Below are 25,540 nucleotides of genomic sequence, written 5' to 3' on the forward strand. Positions count from 1 at the left end.
ATGATAAAATATAAGAGCTTATCAAGTGTGAGTCTCCAGTGACTACGACAGCAGGCCTTTCAACTCTCGTTAACCAAGATCTTTTAACTGGAGATGTTCAGGGCGGAACCTAAGAGTAGACGTCTAACTCAGTCACTGGCCAAATTATATATTATTAGGAGACACATGTGCACTGCTGAGTAGCACGAAGCTGTTTTCCCATCACTCCATGTCGCTGACTGTTGCTTGTTGCAGGGGAATGTTAACGTGATAATGTCACAATAAATGCTTTTCCCCCCACATATACATTGCTGAGGGGGAGATAAAGACAGGCACCTGTGTGGTCAATCATAACATGCAGCTTGGGTCTAAACAATGGCCACTCCTTTTGCTTTACCTGCTTTTCAGCTTCCTGGCTGATTTCCACCTCCAATTCCCCCCCCCCCCATTACTTATTGCTGGTAAAAATATACATGAACTCAGCTTGTGTGGGCTTTCACATGTGCTTGGCTACTCCCTATCGCCCCCCCCCCTCCCGCCTCACAGCTCATGAAGGAATGGTGGCTTAAGAGTAACTGTGATTTCCCATGATGTCCAAATTCAGGTACATGGTTTTATGTGAGAGCAAGATTCTAGTCCAGTAGCACCCAAGATTTCTAGGGTCTAAGCTTTCGAGAGTCAAAGTTCCCTTTGTCAGATATTTGTCAAGGAAGCTTTGACTCTCAGAAGCTTATACGCTGGAAATCTTGTTGGTCTTTAATGTGCTACTGGACTCGAATCTTGCTCTTCTATTGCAGACCAATATGGCAATCCATTCGTAAAGGTTTTAAGTGGGGTTAGTGTTCCCCACATAAACTGGGATTCTAGGATTTAATCTGACTGATTACAGTTCCAGTGTAATGATGAGATGAATCAGCTACCTGCTGGGAACTTCCCAGTTTAGATTTCAGCCAGGAACTCCCCAAGGGACCTCAGGCACACCGCTATGGTGTTTTCTACACAGGGACAGGTTTGTGTGGTTTCCTACTTGTTGCTGTGGCTGCAGACATAGTGCAGCAGTGATGTGACTTCTGCATGACAGGTTTTCCCACATTTTCCCTTCCCAGAACCACATGGTGGTCAATCCCCCCCCCCCGATGCCCCAGAGGGCTTTTTTTAAAAACTCAACCACTGACATATCATTATCGCATTATAGCATTATAACAGCCTGTCCATATTCCATTGTCCATTTTTTCAAAAAGCCTCCCAGTCATGAGGGGGGCTGCTATGGGTAGGGTACCTGGACAGAGAAAATGACTGCCATGCATGTGGGACCAAGAAAATCCAAATGTTCCCATCCGCATGGCAGCCACACAGGGTTTGTTATAATCTTTTGCAAAGCAGGTTTGGGAAATATCACAGGAGAGCTGGGGGAAACCTGCAAGGTGCATGGCAGCGCCACAATGCTGTGGGGAAGAAGGAAAAAAAACTCACCTCTCAATAGCATGAAATTAAGGGCAAATAACCCATATGGAAGTGACCCAAATCTTGGGCTCAATGCTAGGGTTGCCTGGCAACTGGTGGGAGATAGAGACTTCCAGCTTGTGAGGGGCAATATTTGCATCCCCAGAGCAATGATAGCACTTCAGCATGACCTGGAAGTGATGTCATCTCACCTAGGGGGAGCTCATCCAGGGAGAGCTCTCACCCACTCTAGCAATGTCCCAAAATTCTATGGTTAAACCGTAGAATTTTGGGACATTGCTCGAGTGTCACATAGTGTGATTACATCACTTCCAGGTTGTGAGAGAGGTGGCATCATCATGCCAGAGCATCAATCAACCCCAATTTTGCCCAGGCATTTCCTTCCACTACCCAGTTAAGTGGCAGCAAGCAACGAGAGCTGAGCGTGGGAGATGCCCTGCCCACAGCAGGAAGTTTGCAATTATACTGACTACCCTTTTGTAATAGAGAGATAAGAAAACTGGCCTTCCACAAAGTAGTATGGTAAGGTTTACTCAGACAGCATAAATTAAAGCAATTATAAGAAATATGAAGAGATTTTACTCTGGAGAAAGCCTTGCATGCCTCATTGTCCTCTGGCGAGATCACCTCAGACAGACTGCTCTGGCGGCTGTGCTTCCAGTGGCGCAAGATCTTGTGCTGTAGTTTCACCATTTCCCGCTCCCTCTCCACCATCCTTTGACTCTCCCGGAGCCTCTCCAGGTTCTGCTGGTAGTCCTGTAGCTGGGCATCCAGCTCTTCTCGGTTTCTGCAGAGCAGCTCTTCCTGGCTTAAGCATTCCTTCTCCCTCTCCAGAAGCTGGCTCTCCCTTGTCTGGTGCTCCTGTTGCCGTTGCTCACATTCGCGGTGCCACCGTTGCTGCTCTTGCTGAAACTGGTGCTGAACTTTGTGAACATTTGCTAGTTCCTCCTTCTGTTTAAAGTTCCGGTGCCTTTCTTGTTCTGGAATGGAGGAGCCACGGGAACCAGGGCTCCAGCTGAATCTTTCGTGTTCCTGTAGAAGAAGCTTATGGACCCCAATGTGACTGTCCTGGATGGCTAAGGCTGCCTTTTCATCAGAGAAAAAAACAGTTCCACAGAAATGAAAGGGACAGAATTTAAACATTAGTGCTTTCATTGGGAGGGGAAATCTATTCATCACACAGGATCACAGTGCAACATAGAATGTCTTGCTACATATTCATCCCATTGTTTTCATGTTAGTTTAATGTCACAGTGGCCCTCTGCCTCAGTGGCCTTCACCACAATCATTTGCAGCCCCTGTTTTTGTAACATTGAAGACAGACATCACTTGAGTGTGACAGAAATGTTTGGACATATATTTTCTGACCTGAAAACAAATGCCTGAGAATGCAGAAAATGTGTGTTGAAGCAACTTTTACCACTCTTTATAACTGTCATTGTCCCTAGTCTGTCTCACTGCAGTGTGTGAAAAGGAACCTGCACTGCCGTTTGCAGTCCACAGACAAATCAGAGCTAACTTGTCTTGATCACTCCAAACTGACTCCAATGAAAAATTGCTATACTCTAATGCTGTGGGTTGTATCCTGCTTAGACTTCTGCAGGCACGAGAGGGGTGATTTTCACTGCTCACCTCCGCTTTGTGTGGCAGCCTAAAATGCCACCAGAAATGCTGCTTCTAAAGAATCTCCAGGAACAGGTTGGAGGCCAATTAGAAGTTATCATATTAGAAGTTTTCTAATAGCAACAACAGCATGAAACTAGAAGCAAAGGGCAAAATGGGAGCCAATGTCCCCGTTTACTTGTTCTACCAGTCCCTCTTTCACCCTATTGGTGTGGGGGGAGAAAGCAGAGAGAGCCAATAAGGGCCTTGGGACCTTTGAAGGGAGAGGACAACCCACCACAGACATCCTCCACCCCAAAAAGCTTCTGGTGCTCAATTGCGCTTCTTCAGCTAGCAAAAAGCCAATGTACAGCCCCTGCATAAAAGGGCTGGATCAGGCTTATAGGTTTGGATCCTACTCCTTATTTTGGCTTTCACAGCACTGTCCTCTGCTGAAGAGTGCGTTTTAGCACATGCAAGGCCAGTGTTTTTCAATCAGCAGGAAGTGCCTAGGGTCAGAGAAGCATGTTCCACAGCGAAGCACATTTTTCAGCAACAGATGTCAAGCTGCACAAGCAGAAGGAAAGGAGCCATAGTCTCCAATAACAAGACCACGATCAAGAGAGGATTTATAAATAAAGTTTGTAAGTTTAAACAAAGTTTAAAGTGTTTGATAGTATTTTTGTAATATGAGTTCTCTTGGGCACTGCTTACAAAACAAAGTTGCCAAAGCGATTCTCACCTGTATACTGTACAAGAGGCGGGTTAAATTCTGGATAGTCTGTACAACCTGGGGTGGGCGGACAGAAAGGTTTTTTTTTTAGTTTAGAAGTCACAGGAAGCTTAAAGCAAACAACAGCGAAATGTTTTGTGAGTCACCTGACTTACCTCAGTCTGTGTCGAAGATGAGAAACATGTGTCTCCTTCTCCTTCCTACAAAGAGACAACTGAGTTAGGTATTCTGTGGAGCTGGACTGCCACCTTCTGGTGACTCAACTACAGCATCTAAAAACATCTACAATTCTCAAACACTGCATCACTGCGCTTAGTTTTTAAAAAAGAGACTAGAAGTCATCTAGCATGCCGCATAAATGCACATTTTCAAAAGCATGCATCCATTCTAATAATCACATCTTTCTACATCACTAGTTTTCCTCACAGGCAACAAAATACATGTACTTTTTTTTTGCTACTGATCCTTGTTTTATCTGTGCCTTGGGGCCAAACTACATGTTACTTCTGCTACATGACTGCACATGGGCACCTGCTGGAAGACCCCAGTTTAACATGCCGCAGAGGCCCAATTCAGGTCAGGACTGTAGTGATGGTGGGTGAGCCGCAGCACTCCTAAACCGAGTTCCCATCGGAAACTTGCAGCTGATGTCTGTGACAATCATATGGCAAACGTAACATGTAGTTTGGCCTGTAAAAATTCCAAATTCTAAATGCAGAAGAAAATTGTACAAGATTTAATACCTGCTTTTAGTTTTATTCTTTTTAAGAATTCTGTGTTTTTGTTTGTTTCATTATCAGATGGTGAACACTGAGAGATGGAGGGATATGGGGAAAGCGGCTGTAGAAGCGGGGGGGGGGAGACTCAGCGTAGAGCATACCACATTCTGGGGCATGTATGAATTTTAAAGAAAGCATTTCAAATGCAATACCTGATCCAGCCCATCGGCTATGCTGTTTGTTTCATGAGCATCAGCATCATAAGGCTCGTCTCCCTTTATTTCTCTTACTGGTGATTAAAAGCAGCAGAAAAAAATAGCAATCAAACATATGCTAACCATATACATGTACTTATAGGTCAAGTAAATTTTCTGATTAAAAAATAAGAAAACATGCTGTACAGAGGTAACGCTGCACCAAAGAAACAAAATTCTGTGATCTTGTACACATTATGCAAATTAACAAAGGCAGGCCCATGCTTGTAATTTTATTTGGCTTTTCATCATGAGGAAATGGCATCCCCTGATTGCTGTCAACTGAGCACACACTTTCAAGGGCTTTGTGTGTTTGTGTGTGCACGAGGAACATGATGAATCTCATGGGGAGAACATAATTGTGTATGACTTTAAAGGGGACTGAACATACAACATGCTCTACGGGTGGGAGGAGAGTGTATACAAGCCTTGGACACAGTCATGAGACCCATTGCATTTACAAGCTCAGGGCACATGCGGACTTGGTCCCATCTATTCATTACCATATCTGAGCTTTAAAATAAATGGCAACATCAAGTTATTAACAGAATTTGTCATGGAAATCTTTAAGGTGCACCTAAGCAGAGAAACTACTTTTATATGAACAAACCATTAAGTGTACATCAGTTTATTTCATAAAATCTCAATACAAAAGAATTTAAGAATTTGGAAAGCAACCTATCATTTGTGGTAAAAAGTCCCACATGTCCAATGATTCCTCTGACTTTAATAGAATCATTCTAGACTGACACAGTATTATCTACACCTTGTGAAATATACAGGAAGCACGTTAGTCTAATTATCTGCTCTACTGTTCTGAATCAGCAGAGCACAGACAGGCTATGTTACTAAGGATCTGCCAACCACTTGGAGTCATGTTTTGGTGAGTCCACAAAAAGGTTTGCCACAGAAAACAGGAAAGATCTACTATGTGAAAAGAAATCATATTACAGTCCTTTGGATCTAACTCACAGACTCTGTCCATGAATGCTCACGCATTACATTTCTTCATGAGAGCATGTACCCAGGGAGGTAAAGGTAAAGGTAGTCCCCTGTGCAAACACCGAGCCATTACTGACCCATGGGGGGACATTGCATCACGACGTTTTCTTGGCAGACTTTTTACGGGGTGGTTTGCCATTGCCTTCCCCAATCATCTACACTTTACCCCCAGGAAACTGGGTATCCAGGGAACAGTTAGAGAAAAAAAGTGCCTTGAGTGAACTGGCCCTAAATTGTATAGATATTATAGAGGTAACTAGACATGCATGTGGTGGTGGAGAGTGCCCTCAAGTCTTAGCTGACTCATGGCAACCCCTGCTGGGGTTTTCATGGTTAAGAGACTGAAAGAGGTGGTTTGCCATTGCCTGCCTCAGAAACCCTGGTCTTCATTGCAGGTCTCCCATCCAATTACTAACCAAGGTCAACCCTGCTGAGCTTCTGAGCTGACTTGATACACATACATACTTAATCATTATTAATTATAGATCTATTTATCATAATATTTTAAAGTCAGCTGTGACTTGAGGGCACTCTCCACCTCTATACAGAAGGCCAAACTCAGAAATTTTTCTTTCTGTTAACGGCACTTATATACCACTCTTCTAGACAGATTAGTGCCTCACCCAAAGCGGTGAACAAGTTAGTGTTACTATTATCCTCATAATACAGCTGGGGAGCTGGGGCTGAGAGGAGTGGCTTACCCAGAGTCATCTACTGAGCTCATGACAGGAGTGGGATTCGAACCAGTACAGTGCTGATTCACAGCTGAACCACTTACTGCTTACTGCACTACCGTGCTACGGCAGAATTTTTTCTTTCTTGATGCCATTTTGCTTTATAATTTGATAGAGTGAAATTTAAAAAGTGTGGCAAATTCAGCATAGCATCTGGGCAAAAGTGTTAGGTCTTACTATCAGGAATAGATTCACAGACTTCAGTTGCAGAAAGATCTTGCGTCAGGTTAGATTCAGTAGTATTCTCATATGTTGTCTGGCTTGTGTCATTTGTTGATGCTACAGCCACATGGAGGCTTTCCACTGCAGAAAGAATGCAAGTTCAGGGGGTCAGTCCAAGGAGGCAGGGAGACAACATTCCAGGGCCCTGACCACCCATGAATGTTTGCACATTATATGATTTATTTTTATACATTTTTTTAATTGGGGGAAGGCCCAGAGGGAATCTTTGACTGCTTCTACATGGAGATTTTATTGTCGTATAAGCTTTTGAGAACCACAGCTCTCTTCGTCAGATGCATGATGAGTTAGTATGGTGTTAGTTAGTCTTAAAGGTGCTACTGGACTCTTCACTATTTTGCAACTACAGACTAACATGACTAACTCTTCTGGATATAAGAGGGCTGTATCACATATGGAGCATCAAACAGAAAAAACAGTGGTGCAGGGGGAAAGTAATTTTGTTCCAATATACTGTGTTTCTCTGAGAGTTTCTCTCAGATAAACTGCTGCTGTGGAAAGTACCTGATATTATCATACAGATCCCCCTAAAGAAACATCAGCAAAACACAAGCAGTATATTGGAATGAAATTACTTTTTCCACTGCACCACTGTTTTCTTGTTTCTTGTCCCATTGTTTCACCTTTTACTTCACAGAAAATATAGTCATGTTTTCTTTGAAATACAGGGGAAACAGAAGAGTGGCTGTGAGTGGAGCATCCACCTGTATGCTTCTCTGCAGCCTCTGTGGGGGGTGGGGTTATGCTCTGTATTCCTCCCCTTTCAGCCCATTAAAGAGGTTTGTTGTTCATTCATTTACAGAGCATCCTGTAGCTGCACAATATAGTGCGGGGGTCGGGGGGGGGGAGAAAGGAAAAGGCTGATTAAAGAGGAGGCTGTGGGCTGTGGGGGCCCTGTGCAATACTATAGAATGCCATGGAGAAGCATGGCGGCAGAGCATGTGGTGTGGGAACTGGGTGCGTGGATGCCATTCCACCTATTCCAGTGCCACATCCTGCTGCTGCCATGACAGGGCTGTGTTTTCATGTCCCTTTCTGGAAGTAATCTTTGTTTAAAGCCCCATGTGAGCTCTTGGCTTTCCTGAATTAGTCCACAGGTATAAATCCATTTACATTTCATTCTAAAGATTTCCTACCACCAGTTATTTTCTAGGCTAAATTCAAGATGCTCGTTGTAACCTATAAAGCTCTACAGAGCTTGTGCGTGGGATATCTAAGGTGAGCGTGCATCTTCCCTCCCCAAACCTTAAGATCAGAAATGAAGATCCTTTTGCAAATGCCATCCACCAACAGAAGTGAGTCAGGTGATGAGAAGGAACCATCAGCTCTGGAGCCAATCAGCTCCACATCATTGTCCTTTTGGACTACTAACCACTGGGAGTTATTTATATTCTTACTGTAACTGTGATGTACAGTTGAGTTTTGTTCTATTGCATTTATATTTGTATTATGATTTATGAGCCACTTTTTGAACATGTTTGAAAAATGAGGTACATATTTTGAAATAAATGTGTCCTTTTTGTTCAGTTTAGCATCAGCTAAGCATAATGATAGGACATTTTGGAGGTCTTTCATTCATATGGTCGCCACAGGTCGGAGGCAACTTGATGGCACATAACACACCCACACAAGCATATCTCCTGAAGTTGAAACTATTCCAAGAATAGAACTATATATACTATAGTTCTCACAACAGAAACCTTTCAGAACTGACCTGTTAAAAATAGCATATATCTCCCTCCTATAGGTGAGCATACACCTCTCTCTCTCTTTTTTTTTAACATATGGTCCTGGACATACCATAAATTATTGGTGCAACTGTATAACTTTTGCCTGCTCGGCACTTCCATTTTTTTTCCTCCATGGCATCAAAGGGACCCTGGAATAACACTCTTAATGATTCCCGTCCCACTCCTCCTATGTAACAAACTGCATAACAACACTTTTTTAAAATACCCTAATTCTAGATACATGTTCACCTAACTATCTATGCAGCAACTCATGTGTTTGAGCACATATGCATATACAAGCAGTGAATGGAAGGCATGTTTCCAATAACTCACAATTAAACTGACCTGACCCACAGGACAGCTCAAAAACTCTGGAGAACGATCATATGCACAGGAATAGACAGATATGAGCAGTAGCATTGGAACACTGAGGAACAACTGGAGACAAACCAAAGTGATACGAAGTGTGACAGGGGAGGAGAGGCTGGTGAAAGGTGGTTCCAAAAAGATGCTTCACTAAAGAGATAATGACCATAGACTTCACTATTATGTTCTATCCGTTGCCTTATGAAATAATAGTAACAATAACATTGGATTTCTATACCATCCTTCAGGACAACTTAAGGCCCACTCAGAGCAGTTTACAAAGTACGCTATTATTATCCCCACAACAACAATCACCCTGTGAGATGGGTGAGGCTGAGAGAGCTTCTAGAAGCTGTGACTGACCCAAGGTCACCTAGCTGGCTTCAAGCGGAGGACTGGGGAATCAAACCTGGTTCTCCAGATTAAAGTCCCACTGCTCTTAACCACTACACCAAACTGGCTCTCCATCTATGTACTATCTATTACTTTTAAGTATGAGCTACTCTATACTATCTGTTGCTTTAAGTATGATCCTACTGGGTAGTTCTGTGTTGTTTAATATGTCAGTCTTAGAATTGCTTATGTGCTATTTCAGCATTTCTTCAACTCTGTATTGGATTTTTGCTGATGAAGTGAATTGTGCCTCATGAAAGTTACCTACCACAAATTTTGTTAGTCTTATAGGTGCTATTGAACTCTTGCTGTTTTCTACTGCTACAGACAGACTAACAAGGCTACCCATCTTGATCTATCTGCTGATGTTATACCTTTGTAAACTTGCATTTATATTCCGTATTTCATTGCTTATTGAAACATCCATGAAACTGACTGTACTAATCTCACACTATGTAATCTGCCTTGAGTCTCAGTGAGAAAGGCAGACTACAGTTGACATAAATAAAATAAAATAAAAGCATGGCAGATTTACAGTCTCACCTTCCCTGAGAGCTGCAGCTAGAAGCGAGGCCACTTGAGGTGTTTCTCCAGAATCAGGCTTTATAAACAAATGTGGTTCTACCTGAACATCTTCAAACCCACTCATATCTCCAAGTTTTGCATAGATATTAAGCTTATCTTCCAAACAGCTACAGATCTGTTGGTCCTTGTTACTTAAGATTGCTGTAATAATAGAAAAATATGCATTATGTTAATAACCAAGTTTACATTAACAGCCATGCTTATTATATTTATGACAATGATTGGAATCACTATTACCCTCTGTTATTTTAAAAAAATAAATGCTCTGGTGGGGTGTGTGTGCGTTATTCTGATCTGCAGCCACATGGAAGCTACTTAACTGTGGCTCAATCCCATGTGGCTAAAGAATTCACCAACGTATCACAGCCATATGAAATTACACCCTATTTGAGGGGTTTCCTACAAACAAGAACTAAGACACCCATTAAAGACATGGGGAAGAGATAAGAACAGAACTGGCCACAAGCAGCACTGGGCCAGGATGGTAATAGTTAGCTAAATGGTATGGTAGTATAAGAAGAGCAAAACCAAGACTATGGGTGACTCAAGAATGCTAATGAAATTGATGCCCCAAAAGAAACCCACCCAGGGCTGATTCCACACAAGGTGGAGTTTCCGTGTTGGTGATGCTGCTGATCAATTCATGCTTGCAAAAGGGATTCCTCGCAGCACGGGGTAATTTGCTTTTTCACCCTTCTTAGCCATGGTTTCACAACAGATGCAGATGCTACCACCCTCCCCTCCTTGTCATGCCCTTGTCATGATTCTCCATCCACCTTTTAAAAAAAATTGTGCATGTGTAGCACTGCTCAAGAATAGCACTATAGTACACTTAATTTTTTTAAAACATGTATTTGCATAGCAATGTTCTGAATAACACAATATGAATTCTTTGGTAATGCTCATCACTGGAGGTTACTGGGTGTCCCACTGCAGTCATTTAGATTGAAAAGACTAATTGGCCTCCTACTGCTTCAGGGCACTTCAGAGCACTTCAGGAACTTTTCTAATTCTAATTGAGAAAGCAGAGAAAAACACTTGCCAGTTGGCTTGTTGTAATGTAGGATGGCACAGTCTAGCTCAATCTCATCAGATCTCAGAAGCTAAGCAGGGTTGGCCTGATTAGTACTTGGATGGAAGACCACCAAGGAAGCCCAAGGTTATGATGCAGAGGGAGGCAATAGCAAACCACCTCTGAAGTCCTCTGTCTTGAAATCTCTATAGGTTCGACATATGTCAGCTGTGGCTTGACAGCACTTTCCACCACCAGTTTGTCCTGATCTCCCCATATTAAAAAAATAACCCTTCAATTTTGCTGGTGTCAGCAATGAGAGAAAAGCAGTTCACTGTGAAAATGTAGAGGAAGGGGACATCTGAGACATCTTGAACGGTACCTCCCAACGACTGACAGGGGAAAGATACCGACCAGAACTCCGAAGAGACACTGAGAGAACGAAGACAAATAACGCTAGAGAAGAACCTTTTCGAACGGCGGCGAAAAAGGAGGGAATGCCCGGGACGTTCGGATATATATGCATTCAAAATTGGCGGGAACACCGGCGCGCATGCGCGGTGGATCCGAATGTCCCCTTCACATCTCTAAAGCTAGAAAAATCTTTTCCGCGGCCGGCCTGCGCCTGCGCAGTCCCAATGTGGGGCTGCACAGAAGGACGAAGACGATCATACATTCCCTGCTAGATCCATGATAGTTCCAACAATGTCATACCAAGAACAATCTTTTTTTCAGATTTTTTAAAAAAGTGGAGTTTTGAGTAGAAAAAACAGCTGTTCGCCATTTGTGCAGGAATGAAGGGTGATTTTTTGTGGAAACAAAAAAAAGTGCACAACCAGAGTTGCTGAAATGAAGAAAAACCTCTGTGTGGAATCAGTGCTGTTCTCATTCTTCTCCACATCGATCTGCATCAGTAATCCTAATATCAAGCAAGTTTCATGGATATATGCAATAAGTAACTAGGCTATTAATCTTGGCCAATAATCTATTTTATATCTGTTATACATTTAATTTCATGTTTCTAACTTTTTGCTACAGTATTTTTTTTTATTTCAAGAGTACTAGGGCAAATACCATACCTTGACATTTTTGAATTTTAGCTATTCTGGCTTCAGCTATTCTTCGATCTTCATCAGATTCATTCATTTTTCCTTCTTCTTCTGGACAGCTTCAGGGATAAAATGCAAATTAAATAAAAGAAAATCCATTTCTTTATTTTGGAAAGTGCTTAAGTGTGAGTGCATGCAAGCATATTTTAATATATTGTACACACAAGTATACTTATAAACTCTGAAACACTTGCAAACAAACTAACAGTTTGTAAACAAAAGATGTAAAATACCAAGTTTTGTCATATCACAATGGTTAATACTAGGCCTAAACTACATATTACAATTCTAACATGTTGTGTCTGGGTTCCCTTATTAGATTTTGATTCAGACACACTTCAGCTGTGAAGGAACTCATTTCTGAAGTGCATGGGGATAAGGACCACAGCAGGATTTGGATAAGGACCACAGTAAGGGGGGAGAAAAGGATTCATCCTCCCTCCTGCATCATTTCCCCAACTCAGAACAACTCCATGGGGGCACCTAGTTGGTTTCTCTTTCAATTCTGTACTTTTTTTTCGGCACATAAAACTAATAAAACTTTGCTAATAAAACCTGCAGACTGCAACTCTATGCATGCTCACTTGCAACAATTCCCACAAAAAATATGGGAGTCTAATATGATCCCTGCAAGTAGAACAAGGATGTAATCCTCCTTCTTGGGTAGAGTTGCCAGGTCCAGGTTGGGAAATTCCTGGAAATTTGGGGGAGGGTGGAACCTGAAGAGGGCAGAGACCTCAGTGGGGGTATAATGCCATAGAGTGAACCCTCCAAAATAGCCATTTTCTCCAGGGGAACTGATCTCTGTCATCTGAAGATCAGTTGTAATTCCAGGAGATCTCTAGCTACCACCTGGAGGTTTGACAATGCTAATACTGGGATTAAAGTGAAGGGAGATTTACACCTGACTAGACCTGCTTGGGGTAATTTGGAAGGCTGAAATAGCCCTGGAAAAGCAGTCACTCCAATCCCAGGGACTATCATTCTAGTCTGTGGGCTGTCATTCCAGACTTCAGGAATTGAGACTGCATCCTAAAATGGTTTTCTCAGAAATAAACTCCATTTTATTTAATGAGGCTTACTCCTAAGAAAAAAGATGGCAGTTCATTCTACTTTTGGCCACTGTGTTTGGTTTTTGTGATTCATTCTTTGTTTTATTTGTACCTTTGCAGTGGTGGGTGCAGATCAATTGTCTACAGCTGCATGACTAGTTGTTGGCCAGATGCTCAAGGAAACCAGCTGCTTGCCACGCTAATGAACTAATCCCACCAGATTTACTACCTTCAGTTATGGTCACTTCATATGGCAAAGTTCATTCATGGTGAAGACTGCTGCACTCCTAATTCCTAGTGGTAACGGGACCTCAAAGAACAGACTTTCAAGGGAGTGTTTAAGGTGCTGTGGGAGGGGGAGGCAAGACAGTTGCACTGCATAGGTGGAAATCCTTCTGTCCAAAGAAACACCCTGGTAGATCCAACTCAGTACCTTCAGAGTAGTATCATGTACTAAACAAATATTCAAAGTGTTTTAATGGCTCGTTCACTTTATAGTAATGGCAATACTGTTTTTAATAGTTTTCTAATGATAATCTAATTCTATTGCTATAATGATTTTACATTACTATTGAGAACCAGCACGATATAGAAAGAGCGGGCGCAGCTGCTCCAGCTGCGCAGAGAGAATTAAGACCGAGACGCAAGGGGGGGGGGGGAGAAGTTCTGATCCTGAATATAATCTGTATTGTATAAGACCTACCAATATGACAGCATATTAGAAAGTTAATTTTTAAGAAAAATTGCAGTATGAAGGGAATACAAGACATGTAGTGTAGTGTTTGTTGTTTGTATGTTGATTTTCCCTTTCCCCAGTTCTCCCTTCCCCTTTTTTTTCCTCTCCCCTCCCCTATATACTTTTGTAGTCTTCTGTAGTTTTTTATGTTAGATATTTAAAAATAAAAAACTTTATTAAAAAAAAAAGAATGAGAGAACCAGCACGATATAGTTGTTAAAATGTGGGACTGGGATTAGGGACACCCTTGTGCCATGAAGCTCCTGGGCAACTTTGGGCAAGTCAGTCACTCTCCCTCAGCTTAACCAACCACAGGAGGTGGTTGTTCAGGTAAAATCAAAGGGAGACCAATATAAGCCAACTTGGAGAAAGGAAAGGATGATAATGTACTAAGTTATTTTCTTTCCTCAAGCCCTGAAAAAACAAGCTTAGTGAAATTCTGATGAAGATTCTTAGACTAATAGAAAACAAAGAACAAAGATCAAGGGAAATGCAAAATCCTCAGAATGAGAGCCTGTACCTCTCTACGGCCTCTTGGATCTGCCTCATCCAATGACTGCGTTCCTCTTTGGAACTGGTATGAATTTCATACATCTCAGGCCCTGTGGATGATGCACTGATCAGGAACATCCCTCTCTCTTCATTGGCTACTTCTCTGACAATAAGTTTCTGAAGGGCTATAACAGCAGGCTTCTGGTCCTAAACATAAGAATTGTAAATCAAAACAAACAAGAGAATCTTATCAGAAAAGGCTCAGGCGTATAATTACTTTATGCAATTAGGTCTTGTTTGTAATGGAGTAGTAAATTATGATACATCATGCACTTGCCTGAATAAAATGTTTTATTCATTTTATGTCCTCTACTGTTATTTTATTGTTCCCTATGACATGGAACAAAATCATTGGCTACATTGTTTAAATGTTTCTTGCCTGCTAAAACCCAATTATAAATCTCCAAAGCATTTAGCCACAGAGAAGGAGTAACAGATATGACATAACATTTTTAGGCCCTAATGATTTCTATGGAGCTTAAATGATTTGAATAGGACTTAAAAGTGCTTAATGTTTACCCAACTTAAAGGTGACACTTAAACCTTGTACAAAAGACTATTGAACTGAATGGGCTTAGACTGGCGTAACTCTGTTTAGGATTTCACTGTAAGCTGTTTGCAACTCAGTGCAACATATTCACATTTTATATTCAGTACAATAAATGTGATTTTCACCCTCATAAAAGGTTCAGTCATAATTATAGCTGTTAATGAAGAACTAGAGCGGCAGTAATGCAATTACCAAGAGAAAAGGCCTGGATATGGAAAATTACAATACGCAATTAAGATAATCCAAGCATAAAATTAACATTTTAAAATATTCATACTTACAACAGCTGCAAAGATATATTTCTGATCTTTTTCTTGTAAAAATAACATCACATCATTTAGAAGCAGAGCTAAAGTATCTTTTAAAAAGAAAGAGAATGGATAACGTAAGTTATTCACTTCTTGTACTTTAAGTCAAAGAAATAAATACAAACTTAAGGGAGTAAAACGTTTACTAGCCACCAAGAGGAGCTCATAAGCGCTGAGATACCATGTTTTTTTAATTGCTCCCTTACTTTAGGGAACTAGAACCTAGCGCTGGACTGAAGGTTAGACAGACTCTGTGTAAAGTTTCACTTATCAAGCAAACACTATAGATTAACTGCTTCACCAGAAAGTAAATTTAATTTTAACCTGCATATAACATTCTGAACAAACTTAAAGACAAAAGGTGATTTAAATATTGTGATACAATAGATCACAAAACTGATGTCAAGTTATATTACAATTTGATCAATTATTTTTCTGATTCATTACTTCTCTGAAAGGGGTAATTGACTAGTTTTTCATGAAGAGGGAGTTGTTTCCTTTTAATGTAAGAAAATTGTAGGAATGAGTGATTTATTACTCTCTTTAATACAGGCTTAGCTCCAAAGAGCAAACAGCTTGAGTGAAACATTACCCATAATTCTAAGATTTATGCTGGATTCAGATGTCCTGAACAAACTGTGGTTTGTTTTGTTCAAAAACAAACCTTGAAAGTTCTGGGGTTGTGTGCTTCCTCCCCTCCCTACTGCATTGAGATTGTGGTTAGTTCTAAATCAAGAGGGCTTTGATTTGTTGTTGACATCCAAACTGGGAAGTTTCACAAATTACACTTTGATTATTGCCTCTAAACCAGAACCTTGTTTAGAAATCTGTTTTCTAGACAAGAAACAAATCACAATTTGTGGAGATTTGTAAATCAGAAAGTCATTCACATCTGAGGAAGGGACCAGAGAGAGAGAGAGAGAGAGAGAGAGGGATCACATGTGCCCAAGAACCACCTGGTCTGATTTTCAGACATCATAAAGAAAACAATTTTATTAGAAGTTGTCAAGACTATCCAAAGGACAGCATTGATATACTTAATTCTCAATGAGACCCCCATCTGGTGATATTAAAATCCAGAGCTTGGAGCTTGGACAGACATGACAGATTCTTCTACAAACCTGAGAAAAGCCTCATCTTGGCAGAAAAATCTGAAATCTATTTAAAAAACATGTGTGGGAATGTTTAATAAAACCCAAAATGATAGAAGCAGCACCTATAGCTTTAAGAAATGAATGCTCTCAGGGGCCACTGCTAGCCAACCACTCACCATCTTTCAAGCCTTGGTTTCTGTCAGTAAAATGCAGGGGGACAGGGCAGGGCCCTTTCCAGGACAGCTTTGGCCTTTGAGGAAGAACTCATTAGAATCAGACCTGCTGCTACCACATGACTTGCATGACTCACTCAGGCCTGGCTGCTTGCTACTTCTCAACAGCAGCTGCCCCACGACAGCCAGTGTGATGTATTGGTTAAGAGCTTCATGAGCCAGAAGACCCAGGTTTGAATTCCCACTCTGCCACGGAAGCTCACTGGATGAATGTGGGCCAGACAAAACTCTCAGCCTAATCTATCTCACTCGGTTGTTGTAAGAATAAAATTGAAGAGAGGACAATGATGTAAGCTGTGTTGGGTCCCCATTGTGGACAGAAGTGGGGTGTAAATGAAAAAAATAAAATAGTAAATATAATTGAAATTGGGGGCAGATAAAATGTAGTTTGGTTGGCTGATGGAGAGAAGGAAACAGGGAAAGAGAACATGATATGGGAGCTGCGAAGAGGAGGGAAAGAAGAAATGGGGAGGCAGGTACAGGGGAAAGTGAAGTACCCCTGCAAGTCTTTGCAGCTTCTCTACTGTGCAACTGAGCCCATTCCAGTTGGCACCACTAGGCCCAGACTGGCAACTGACCAGTGCAACTCAGCTATATTTTTCCCAAGGAGAGGCTGCCAGGGAGAGGGAAGGAGGGAAAGCTGAAAACAGGGGCAGACAAAGGTAAATTCGCAAATAGGTGGTAAGGAGAAAAAGAATCAGGAAAAGGGGAGAGGCTATGGGGGCTTATAGGAAAGGGAAACAGGAAATAGTGAGGGAGGAAAAATAATATGTCCCTTACAAGTCCTTTCATCCCCCGCCCACTTGTTCCTTTTAACTATTCTACATTTTTCCTGATACAAAATACATTATTCTGCAGATTAATTTTCCAAACACACAAGGGTAACAATACAATCATTCATCTTTCAAAAATCTCATAAAAGAGTAACAGCATACTATTGGTAATTAAAAGGCACACACCTTTGAAACGTCCTGTAGCTGTTTTCCAGTAGACTAAACCTTCATGCAGAAGTGTCCTCTCTTTCTTGATCAAATCTTGCTTTCTGAAAACATGCCCAGTTTTCAACTTGGTATATGTTTTGTTTTCAACTTTACTGAGAATCTCCAGCAATTTTTGTTTCTTCTCATATTCATTGACTTGCAAATCAACTGCTGCAATCATATCCTTGATTAGACCAAGGGCTTTACATAAGTCTTCGTGTTCTTCAGTTCCTTCTGTAGAAAACCAGACAAAAATATATAAAGGAGTTGCAGGAAGGTATCTGATTGTATTTTCACATCTCGTGACAATGGACGTAAGATTCATCAGTATGCATTATTAAAAATACTGTTTAAATGAACATATGTGTTTTTTTGTGCTCTAGCATGGATGTTCGTCTACAGCAGGTCTGAGCAATGGCTTCAATCAGAAGCATGTGAGCAAAAGAGAAACATGCTTAGTTTATCTCCACTTGTACAAACAATAGTACCAAGTCTGCAGCAACACACAGCACATTAATATAATTTTCAAGGAAATAACAACATGCATGGTTAGGAAGAATCTCCGCTGTCAAAATGAATATCTTACCTAAATTGATTTTTTTATTTTAAATGATCCCAATTCATATAGACCAAAAGATTTTAAACAAGTGGCAGAAAATAATAAATTACTTCATATGGAAAGGGAAGAAACCAAGGATAAGATTCAAAGTACTATATGATAACAAAAATCAGGGAGAACTGGCAGTACCGAACATCAAATTGTATCACCGAGCGGTGGTACTACTTTGGATAACAGACTGGATTATAAACCTGAGCAGCAGACATATTAAATTGGAGATAACAGGTGCCAAAGAAGACATCCATAATTATTTATGAAATAAGAAATCATGAAAACCCATTCATAGACACGATGGGGCCCACATATTAAGAGATGGACTGCTTAAAACATGGTTTCAACGTAAAAATAGATTGAGTCCACTGATCTCCCCACTGACGTTGCCAATAAATGCTTACAACAACACAGCCAAGAGAAATAGAATTGATCGGCTCAGCTATGAATCAATGACTGATAAGAAAGGAAATGGAAATTCAAGCTCAAGATAAAATATCACCAAACAGTATCAAGACTAAAGGAACAAACTCTTAAAGAAGGTGGTAGATTAAGAGAAAAACAGAATTTAGACTATTGATATCTGGAGATCTGAAGCATCTTCTAGGGAAAATCTACAACATTTTACTGCAATATAACATAGAAATGGAGCAAGTAAAAATCTGTATGATAAAATGGACGGAAAATTTTGGAGAAACTATTCCAATAAACCTATGGGAAGATATATGCACTGACATAAAATTTAAAGGTTGTTAGTTACTAAGAGAGAATTGGTATAAAATGTTCTTTAGATGGTACACTACCCCCAAAGACACTGCAAGAATTAGTAAGGATTATAGTGGACACTGTTGGAAATGTCAAGCTTGGATGCAACATTTTACCATATGTAAAATGTAACCTGTAAGAGAACACAAAAATCCTGGATAAAAATACATCAAGAGATGCAGAAGATTCTCGAACTCAGATCTGAGCTAAATCCAAAAAATATGTTCCTAAACATCCTACCAATTAATGTTAGAAAAGAACAGGGAGATCTTTTCTGTTACATGGTGACAGCAGCAACAGTACTTTACACAGCAAGATGGAAAACAGATATATGACCTAATGTGACGGAGTGGATAGATAAGATTTATGAATGCCCAAATTAACTACTCATCTGCACAATTGACCAATAGCTGAATTTTGGGGAAAATGGAAGGAAATTAACATTAATTAAGGTAACTTAATATAAAGTTAAGAAGATAAAAAATGGGAAATTATCAATCAAAAAGTTGATATTATAGTGTGAACAAGTATAAATAAACAGGAGGAGAGCCATTATACTTTGATGTTTAGTCATGGCAAATTTTGAGTGTATTTTTATATCAGTCCAATATAATTATAAAGCAGAGCTTGTATAAGTCTTAAATTAATTTCAAATGTACTGTTTATATAAGTTTGTATAAGTCTCAATTCAATTTCAAATGTAATGCTTGTATAATCTTTTATTACGCACTTTCTATTTTCTTATCTTTTATTTAGGAAGTTCCAGACCCATAAACCATTTCTGTGGGCACCAGCTTCTGGAAAAAAACCACTACTTTAGATTTAGAATAGTTAACAGAGAGTAGATTGCCGTGACAGTAACTGCAAAATGTGTTCAAATATCTTTGTAGGCCCACTCTTGTACAGAAAAGGATGGCTGTATCATCTGCATAAAGCTGCAGAGGAACAGTCAAACCTCCTAGTTTAGGTGGATGACTGTTTATGGGATTAAGAGATTGTGCCATATCATTTAAAAAGAGATTAAAAAGATGGGGGGCTAACACACAGCCTTGTTTAACCCCCCTTCAGCACACATATGTTGTTGGTTAAATGGACCCTTGTAGAATATTTTACTTGACAGGTGGTAGCCATATGAAGTTTCTTCAATAAAAATAACAGTCACATATCTATCCCTATATTCATTAGTTTGCTCCATAATTTATCTCTGGATATTCACAGAATCACAGAGTTTGCTCCATAATTTATCTCTGGATATTCACAGAATCACAGAGTTGGAAGTTGTATGATATTGAATCAAATGCACTCTTCAAGTCAATTAAGGCTACATAAAGTTTTTTCCTTCCTGTATTCATGTATTTATCAGCAAGAAAGGCCAAGGTGAAACAACAACAACAACAACAACAAAACAATAACATTCGATTTATATACTGCCCTTCAGGACAACTTAATGCCCACTCAGAGCGGTTTACAAAGTATGTTATCATTATCCCCACAACAAAACACCCTGTGAGGTAGGTGGGGCTGAGAGAGCTCCAGAGAGCCGTGACTAGCCCAAGGTCACCCAGCTGGCTTCAAGTGGAGGAGTGAGGAATCAAACCCGGCTCTCCAGATTAGAGTCCCACGTTCTTAACCACTATACCAAATGATCTATAGCAGATTTTCCTTTAGAGAATCCTATTTGTTCTGGGCCAATGGTGTGGTTTAGTTGCATCTAATCTGTTAAACAATGGTCTAAATGTTTAGCATATAATAATAGATAATAAACTAATGGGTCAAAAATTCTCAGGTAAATTTAAGCCTCCTTTTTTATAAATTGGGACTATTATAGGGTTTAACCAGGAATTTGGAATTATTTCATACATATCTATCAGTGGAAACAACTTGGCCAATGGCAAAGCCCACCAGTCAGCACATTTTTAAAAAATTTCAGCAGGGAGTCCATCAGGACCCGGCACTTGACCCATTTTTAGAGCCTCTATTAGATCAATAATTTCATCAGGTTCAACAGAAGGCCAGATGGGGATATTAGAAGGACTACAGCCTTATATATGTTCTCCCGCCTCATTAGGTCTCAACTCTCAACTCAGCCTGGGAACATGTCTCATTATTTATATGATCTTGAGATCCCTCTCCAACATAGGGCTTTTATGTTGGCTAGACTGAATGCATTTCCTTGTAATAGTCTTTGTGGAAGATACCAGCAAGTCCGTTTCCACGAGAGGCTTTGTCCCTATGGAGTGAATCTTCCCAAATCAATTCAGCATATAATGCTCAACTGCCAGTTTTATGCAAACCTACATAGGAATTTGTTTGATAGTCTTCCCCAGATAACGGGTCTTCAGAATACTGTGATCAATTTTCAGTTCTTATTGAGTGATTCAGTAGCAGAAATTACTAGAGAAGTTGCAAGATTTTTGGCGGAAATACTTAAGATCAAATCTAAATATGCTGTAAAATGAGGTTTTATGTTCATTTTATGTGTTTATGTTATATATATGATCTTAACCTCTTATTGATTATAATTGCCATTCTATGTTTCTATGATGATGGTGATAAATAATTTTCCACATATGAAACGATTTTTGCCCATGCAACAATCTTCTATGGGATCTAGTTGTAAACCCACTGTCATATTTTTTGTCATATCAGATATCAAATGGATATTTTTCTTTGATGGGGTTGTATGGAGGAAGCTATCATATAAGTCTGAAGTGAGTCCAGAAAAATTTTGCTTGGCCTCTAGGCAGAAACTGTCTATGTCTTTAGCTCCTAGGGGCTAGAATCATTTTCCCTTACTCCCCCTTACGTTGGGTCTTCTTTCTTCTATGAACTAGCATGGCAACCCTGATGGAATATGAAATTTAAAAATTTGCTTCACTGGGTGAAATGTAACCTGTTCATTTTTGCACCCTTCACTGCTCCTTCAGGCTCCAGGAAGTGACAAACCTAGCTGCCACTGTGAAAGTTTTAATTTACAAGAGATAAACAGCTTGGCTTTTCTCCTTTCCTTGGTTTATTCAAGAATAATGCCAACTTTCTTGGTCTCTCTCTCTCTCTCTCTCAAAATAATTTTTATTTAAAAAATCCTTTCTACAAACAAACATAATCACAGTTCAAAAATGGAAATGTTACAAAGTTATTAATGCCATGAAACTGTTAATACAATCTAGGTTATGCCATGTAGCGGAACTGAATAGCCACAGGTGAGTGTCAAACCCTACACTCCCTGAACTCTTCCTTTCACATTATTCTTTCCACAGAAGTGTAAACGAAATGGGAATTTATTGAAGAAATAATGGCAAGGGGGATTTAGGCACTTACAATAACATAATGCAAGATGGTAAAGATACTAAAACGACACTCAAAATAAAATATAATTGCTAACATATCTAGCTACCAACTGTTATGATTTCTTCTACCATTCTCTCGCTCCTTGAAGAGAACAGGAAATCCAAAACAACCCCAGCTCTTCTAAACAAGCCTCCAACAACTGAACAAAACCAACTGTTTTTTCTCCCCAACTGTCACCTGTGTTCTGTGGCAAAAGAATCTTCACTGAAATAGCACCTACTCCTGACTAGACATGGGCACAAACAGCATTACGATCAGAAAAAACCCATGAACAGCCTGTTCATCTGTTCACGAACAAGCCGTTCGTGAGGCCCCATTCTAAACGAACAAGTGGTCACTGCAAGCCTCGTTCGTTTCCTTCGTCAGCCGTTTGTCAAACCAGACAGTCTGGCGCCTTTCAATCAATTCCCCTGGCAACGGAGGCAGGGACTGAACTGGGAACTCCTTCTGGCTTTAACCCTTCAAAGTACTTCCAGCAGAGAGTCCCATTTTTGCCACTGTGAAGAGAAAATGACAGCAAAGGGGGATCCATGGATCATACCTTTCCCGGGGTGTAATCTCTCTGAAACGTGGGGAGTCTTCGGAGGACAGTAAGAACTATGTCCCCTGCAAATTTGGTGTGTATTGGACATTGGGAAGGTCAGTTTGTAACCCCCCAAATTAGCTTCCAGCAGAGAGTTCCGTTTTTGCCACTGTGAACAGAAAATGACAACAAAGGGGGGGACCCATGGACCATGCCTTTCCCAGAGTGCAATCTCTCTGAAACTTGGGTGGTCTTTGGAGGACAGTGAGGACTATGAACCCTGCAAACTTGGTGTGTATTGGACATTGGGAAGGTCAGTTTGTAACCCCTCAAAGTAGCTTCTAGCAGAGAGTTCCGGTTTTGCCACTGAGAAGAGAAAATGACAACAAAGGGGGAGACCCATGCATCATGCCTTTCTCGGGGTGCAATCTCTCTGAAACTTGGGGGGTCTTCAGAGGACAGTGAGGACTGTGTCCCCTGCAAATTTGGTGGGTATTGGACATAATGTCAGTTTGTGGGGTGTTTAAAGGGCCCTGCCCCTTGCACGTGGCAGGAAAGTGCTGTTTAAACTGTCAGCTGGCAGGCAGCAGGGGGGAATCCCCCTGCCACCTGCCAGCTCAGAGTTTAAACAGATCTTTAAAGGGCCACGAACAATGAACATGTTTGTGAACAGGGTCATGTTCGTTACTGTTCATTGTTTGTTGTTCGTGGATGGCAACGAACAACAAACAGCTTGTTCGGGGTTTTTTTTTCTGTTCGTGCCCATGTCTACTCCTGACAACCGGCAAAATAATTTCATGCTCAGAATTTCAAGTAAGAATATATTGATACTGAAATTGAGGGCACTCACTATTTTATTTGTTTGTCCTTAATCTGGGAGGAAAATTCTATTTCAGGACTGGGATTTTCTGTGTCAAGCCATTGCAGGAAATCCAAGGGCCAAACAGGATTTTTTACCAGCTTTTACATCCGCAGATATTTTCCTGGCAAAATCTGTAAAATCTCCATAACATTATGTAATCATCAGCTGCTATTACCTTGTTCATAATATAAAAAAGGAAAAAACCTTTGGTGCCTACGTTGTCATTTAGTGGAATAAATATTTAGGATTTCTCAAGAAGCACGAATAAAAATCACTACAAACCTTTGGAATATTGTAATATTCTTTCTACTAATACTGGATACTTAGTGATTCTCTGAGTGACCAGCAGAATGCATTCTGGGATTCCACGACGCCGAGCCAACAGGTTACTGCTCCGAAGCTGTAAAAATAGATACATTTTTAATGTCGTTCTTGTGTGATATGCACGTTGTGCTTCTCTTTTTTATTTTTTTGGGTGGGGAGGATCTGCTCTATTCCTTTTCTCTGTTTTGAATAATTTGCTATTAAATTATTTGCTGCCTGCAGGCAAAGTCTTTAGCTTCAGCAGACGATAAGTCAACAAAATATTTTAATCACCTTGAATTATCAGTTAATTTCTTTAAGCCAATGAAGCATGTGTGAATATTTGTAATGAAAACTAACACACCTATGGCACACAAAGGCCATATTTATAGGAACAAGAAGTCCAGTGATTCCTGTTTCCATCGTAGTTCTGCCCTGCTGATCTGAGGTGGCTTTTATTTCAATTCAACAGGCCAAAAGGATACAGGGTCCTGTTAAGAGTTATTCGCTTATGTGAGTTATAATGTTGTGGGGTTAAAAAAAAGAGATCCACGCAAAGCAAGGAATTGCTAGCCCTTGGAATTTGCACGGGATAAATTCCAAATTTTCCTTTGGAAAAGCTTTACTTAAAGCTGTGAGCCCAATTCTGGAATGGAATTAAACCCAGCCTCCTAAATATGTTGTGCCTGAAATATTTGTTTCTATAACATCTCCTTAATTAAAGAAGGATTCTTCAAAAAGAGTAACTTCTTTCAAAACAACATTTTCTCATTAGGATTCATTTATTCATGCTCTCATTGCTACGGAATACCACATGTGCTATTATTACAAGCTTACTTTGATGAAATTCTGGAATTTTTTGTTTTGTTGCAGCTCTTTGAAAAGGCTGACTGCTTCTTTCTGATGACTACAAAATTCCCCATATATTTTCTTCATTTTGCTTGCATTTTCTTCTGAAAACTGGTAAAAAGCAACAATTGACATTTATTTTATTTACTTATTTCATTTATAGTCCACCTTTCTCACTGAGATTCAAGGCAGATTACACAGTATGAGGCTAATACTATCAGTATCAAGTACATTTCAATACAATACCATAAGGTAAACAGTAACAGGTTTAAAAGACATAGCATTAGCAAGGATCCAAGACTCAGGGCCAAGCTACAAGTGATGAATGACACTTGAATGGCAAGTGGATTGAGTGGAGGGCAAGTGAACAGAGAGAAATACACTTGCCGTTCAAGTGTCATTTGTCACTTGTAGCTTGGCCCAGAGTAGACAACATACTGGAGCAAAACATAATCAATTCTAGGACTAACATTAGACAATATGGAGCACTGGTTGAATATAGGAGTACATATTGAAAGCAGCAGATAATATATAAGGCAAAAATAGTAATGAAGTTTATGATGCCCAAGTCGTTAGTGAAGCATCTGAGACCCCATCCCTACAATACAGCCCTCCCATTTGAGTAAATGGCGTTTTTTTTAATAGTTCAGTTTTGCATCGTTTACAGAAAGCCAGGAGAATGGGGGCTCTTCTGACTTCCTCAGGCAGGTCATTCCACAGGATAGGGGTCACCATGGTTTCAATGTTGTTCAGACTCTGTGGTAGTTTTTAAGGTGTGAAATATGTGAGCTCTTGCCATTGGCTGAGCAGCTACATGGTTTCTCCTCATGTGGATTGTCTGATGTTGATG

General features: G+C 40.3%; 1 protein-coding gene across 3 annotated transcripts in view; it reads right to left on the reverse strand.

The window, feature by feature from the left end:
• The window catches only part of ARHGEF28 (Rho guanine nucleotide exchange factor 28), a 197,102-nt gene that overhangs the window by 36,835 nt on the left and 134,727 nt on the right, over nucleotides 1–25,540 (reverse strand). For 2 of the 3 annotated variants that reach the window (XM_054986796.1, XM_054986793.1), the window contains 12 exons: nucleotides 24,679–24,801; nucleotides 23,821–23,938; nucleotides 17,407–17,661; nucleotides 15,094–15,170; nucleotides 14,231–14,409; nucleotides 11,893–11,981; nucleotides 9,760–9,942; nucleotides 6,665–6,790; nucleotides 4,710–4,786; nucleotides 3,934–3,978; nucleotides 3,788–3,835; nucleotides 2,026–2,529 (listed from right to left, as the gene is read on the reverse strand). In XM_054986796.1, the coding sequence (XP_054842771.1) occupies nucleotides 2,026–2,529; nucleotides 3,788–3,835; nucleotides 3,934–3,978; nucleotides 4,710–4,786; nucleotides 6,665–6,790; nucleotides 9,760–9,942; nucleotides 11,893–11,981; nucleotides 14,231–14,409; nucleotides 15,094–15,170; nucleotides 17,407–17,661; nucleotides 23,821–23,938; nucleotides 24,679–24,801 (1,824 nt within the window). The remainder of the gene's footprint in view (nucleotides 1–2,025; nucleotides 2,530–3,787; nucleotides 3,836–3,933; nucleotides 3,979–4,709; nucleotides 4,787–6,664; nucleotides 6,791–9,759; nucleotides 9,943–11,892; nucleotides 11,982–14,230; nucleotides 14,410–15,093; nucleotides 15,171–17,406; nucleotides 17,662–23,820; nucleotides 23,939–24,678; nucleotides 24,802–25,540) is intronic. The other variant, XM_054986794.1, reaches the window with a different exon arrangement.

This window comes from Eublepharis macularius, chromosome 8 (assembly GCF_028583425.1).
Source record: "Eublepharis macularius isolate TG4126 chromosome 8, MPM_Emac_v1.0, whole genome shotgun sequence".
Taxonomy (NCBI): domain Eukaryota; kingdom Metazoa; phylum Chordata; class Lepidosauria; order Squamata; family Eublepharidae; genus Eublepharis; species Eublepharis macularius.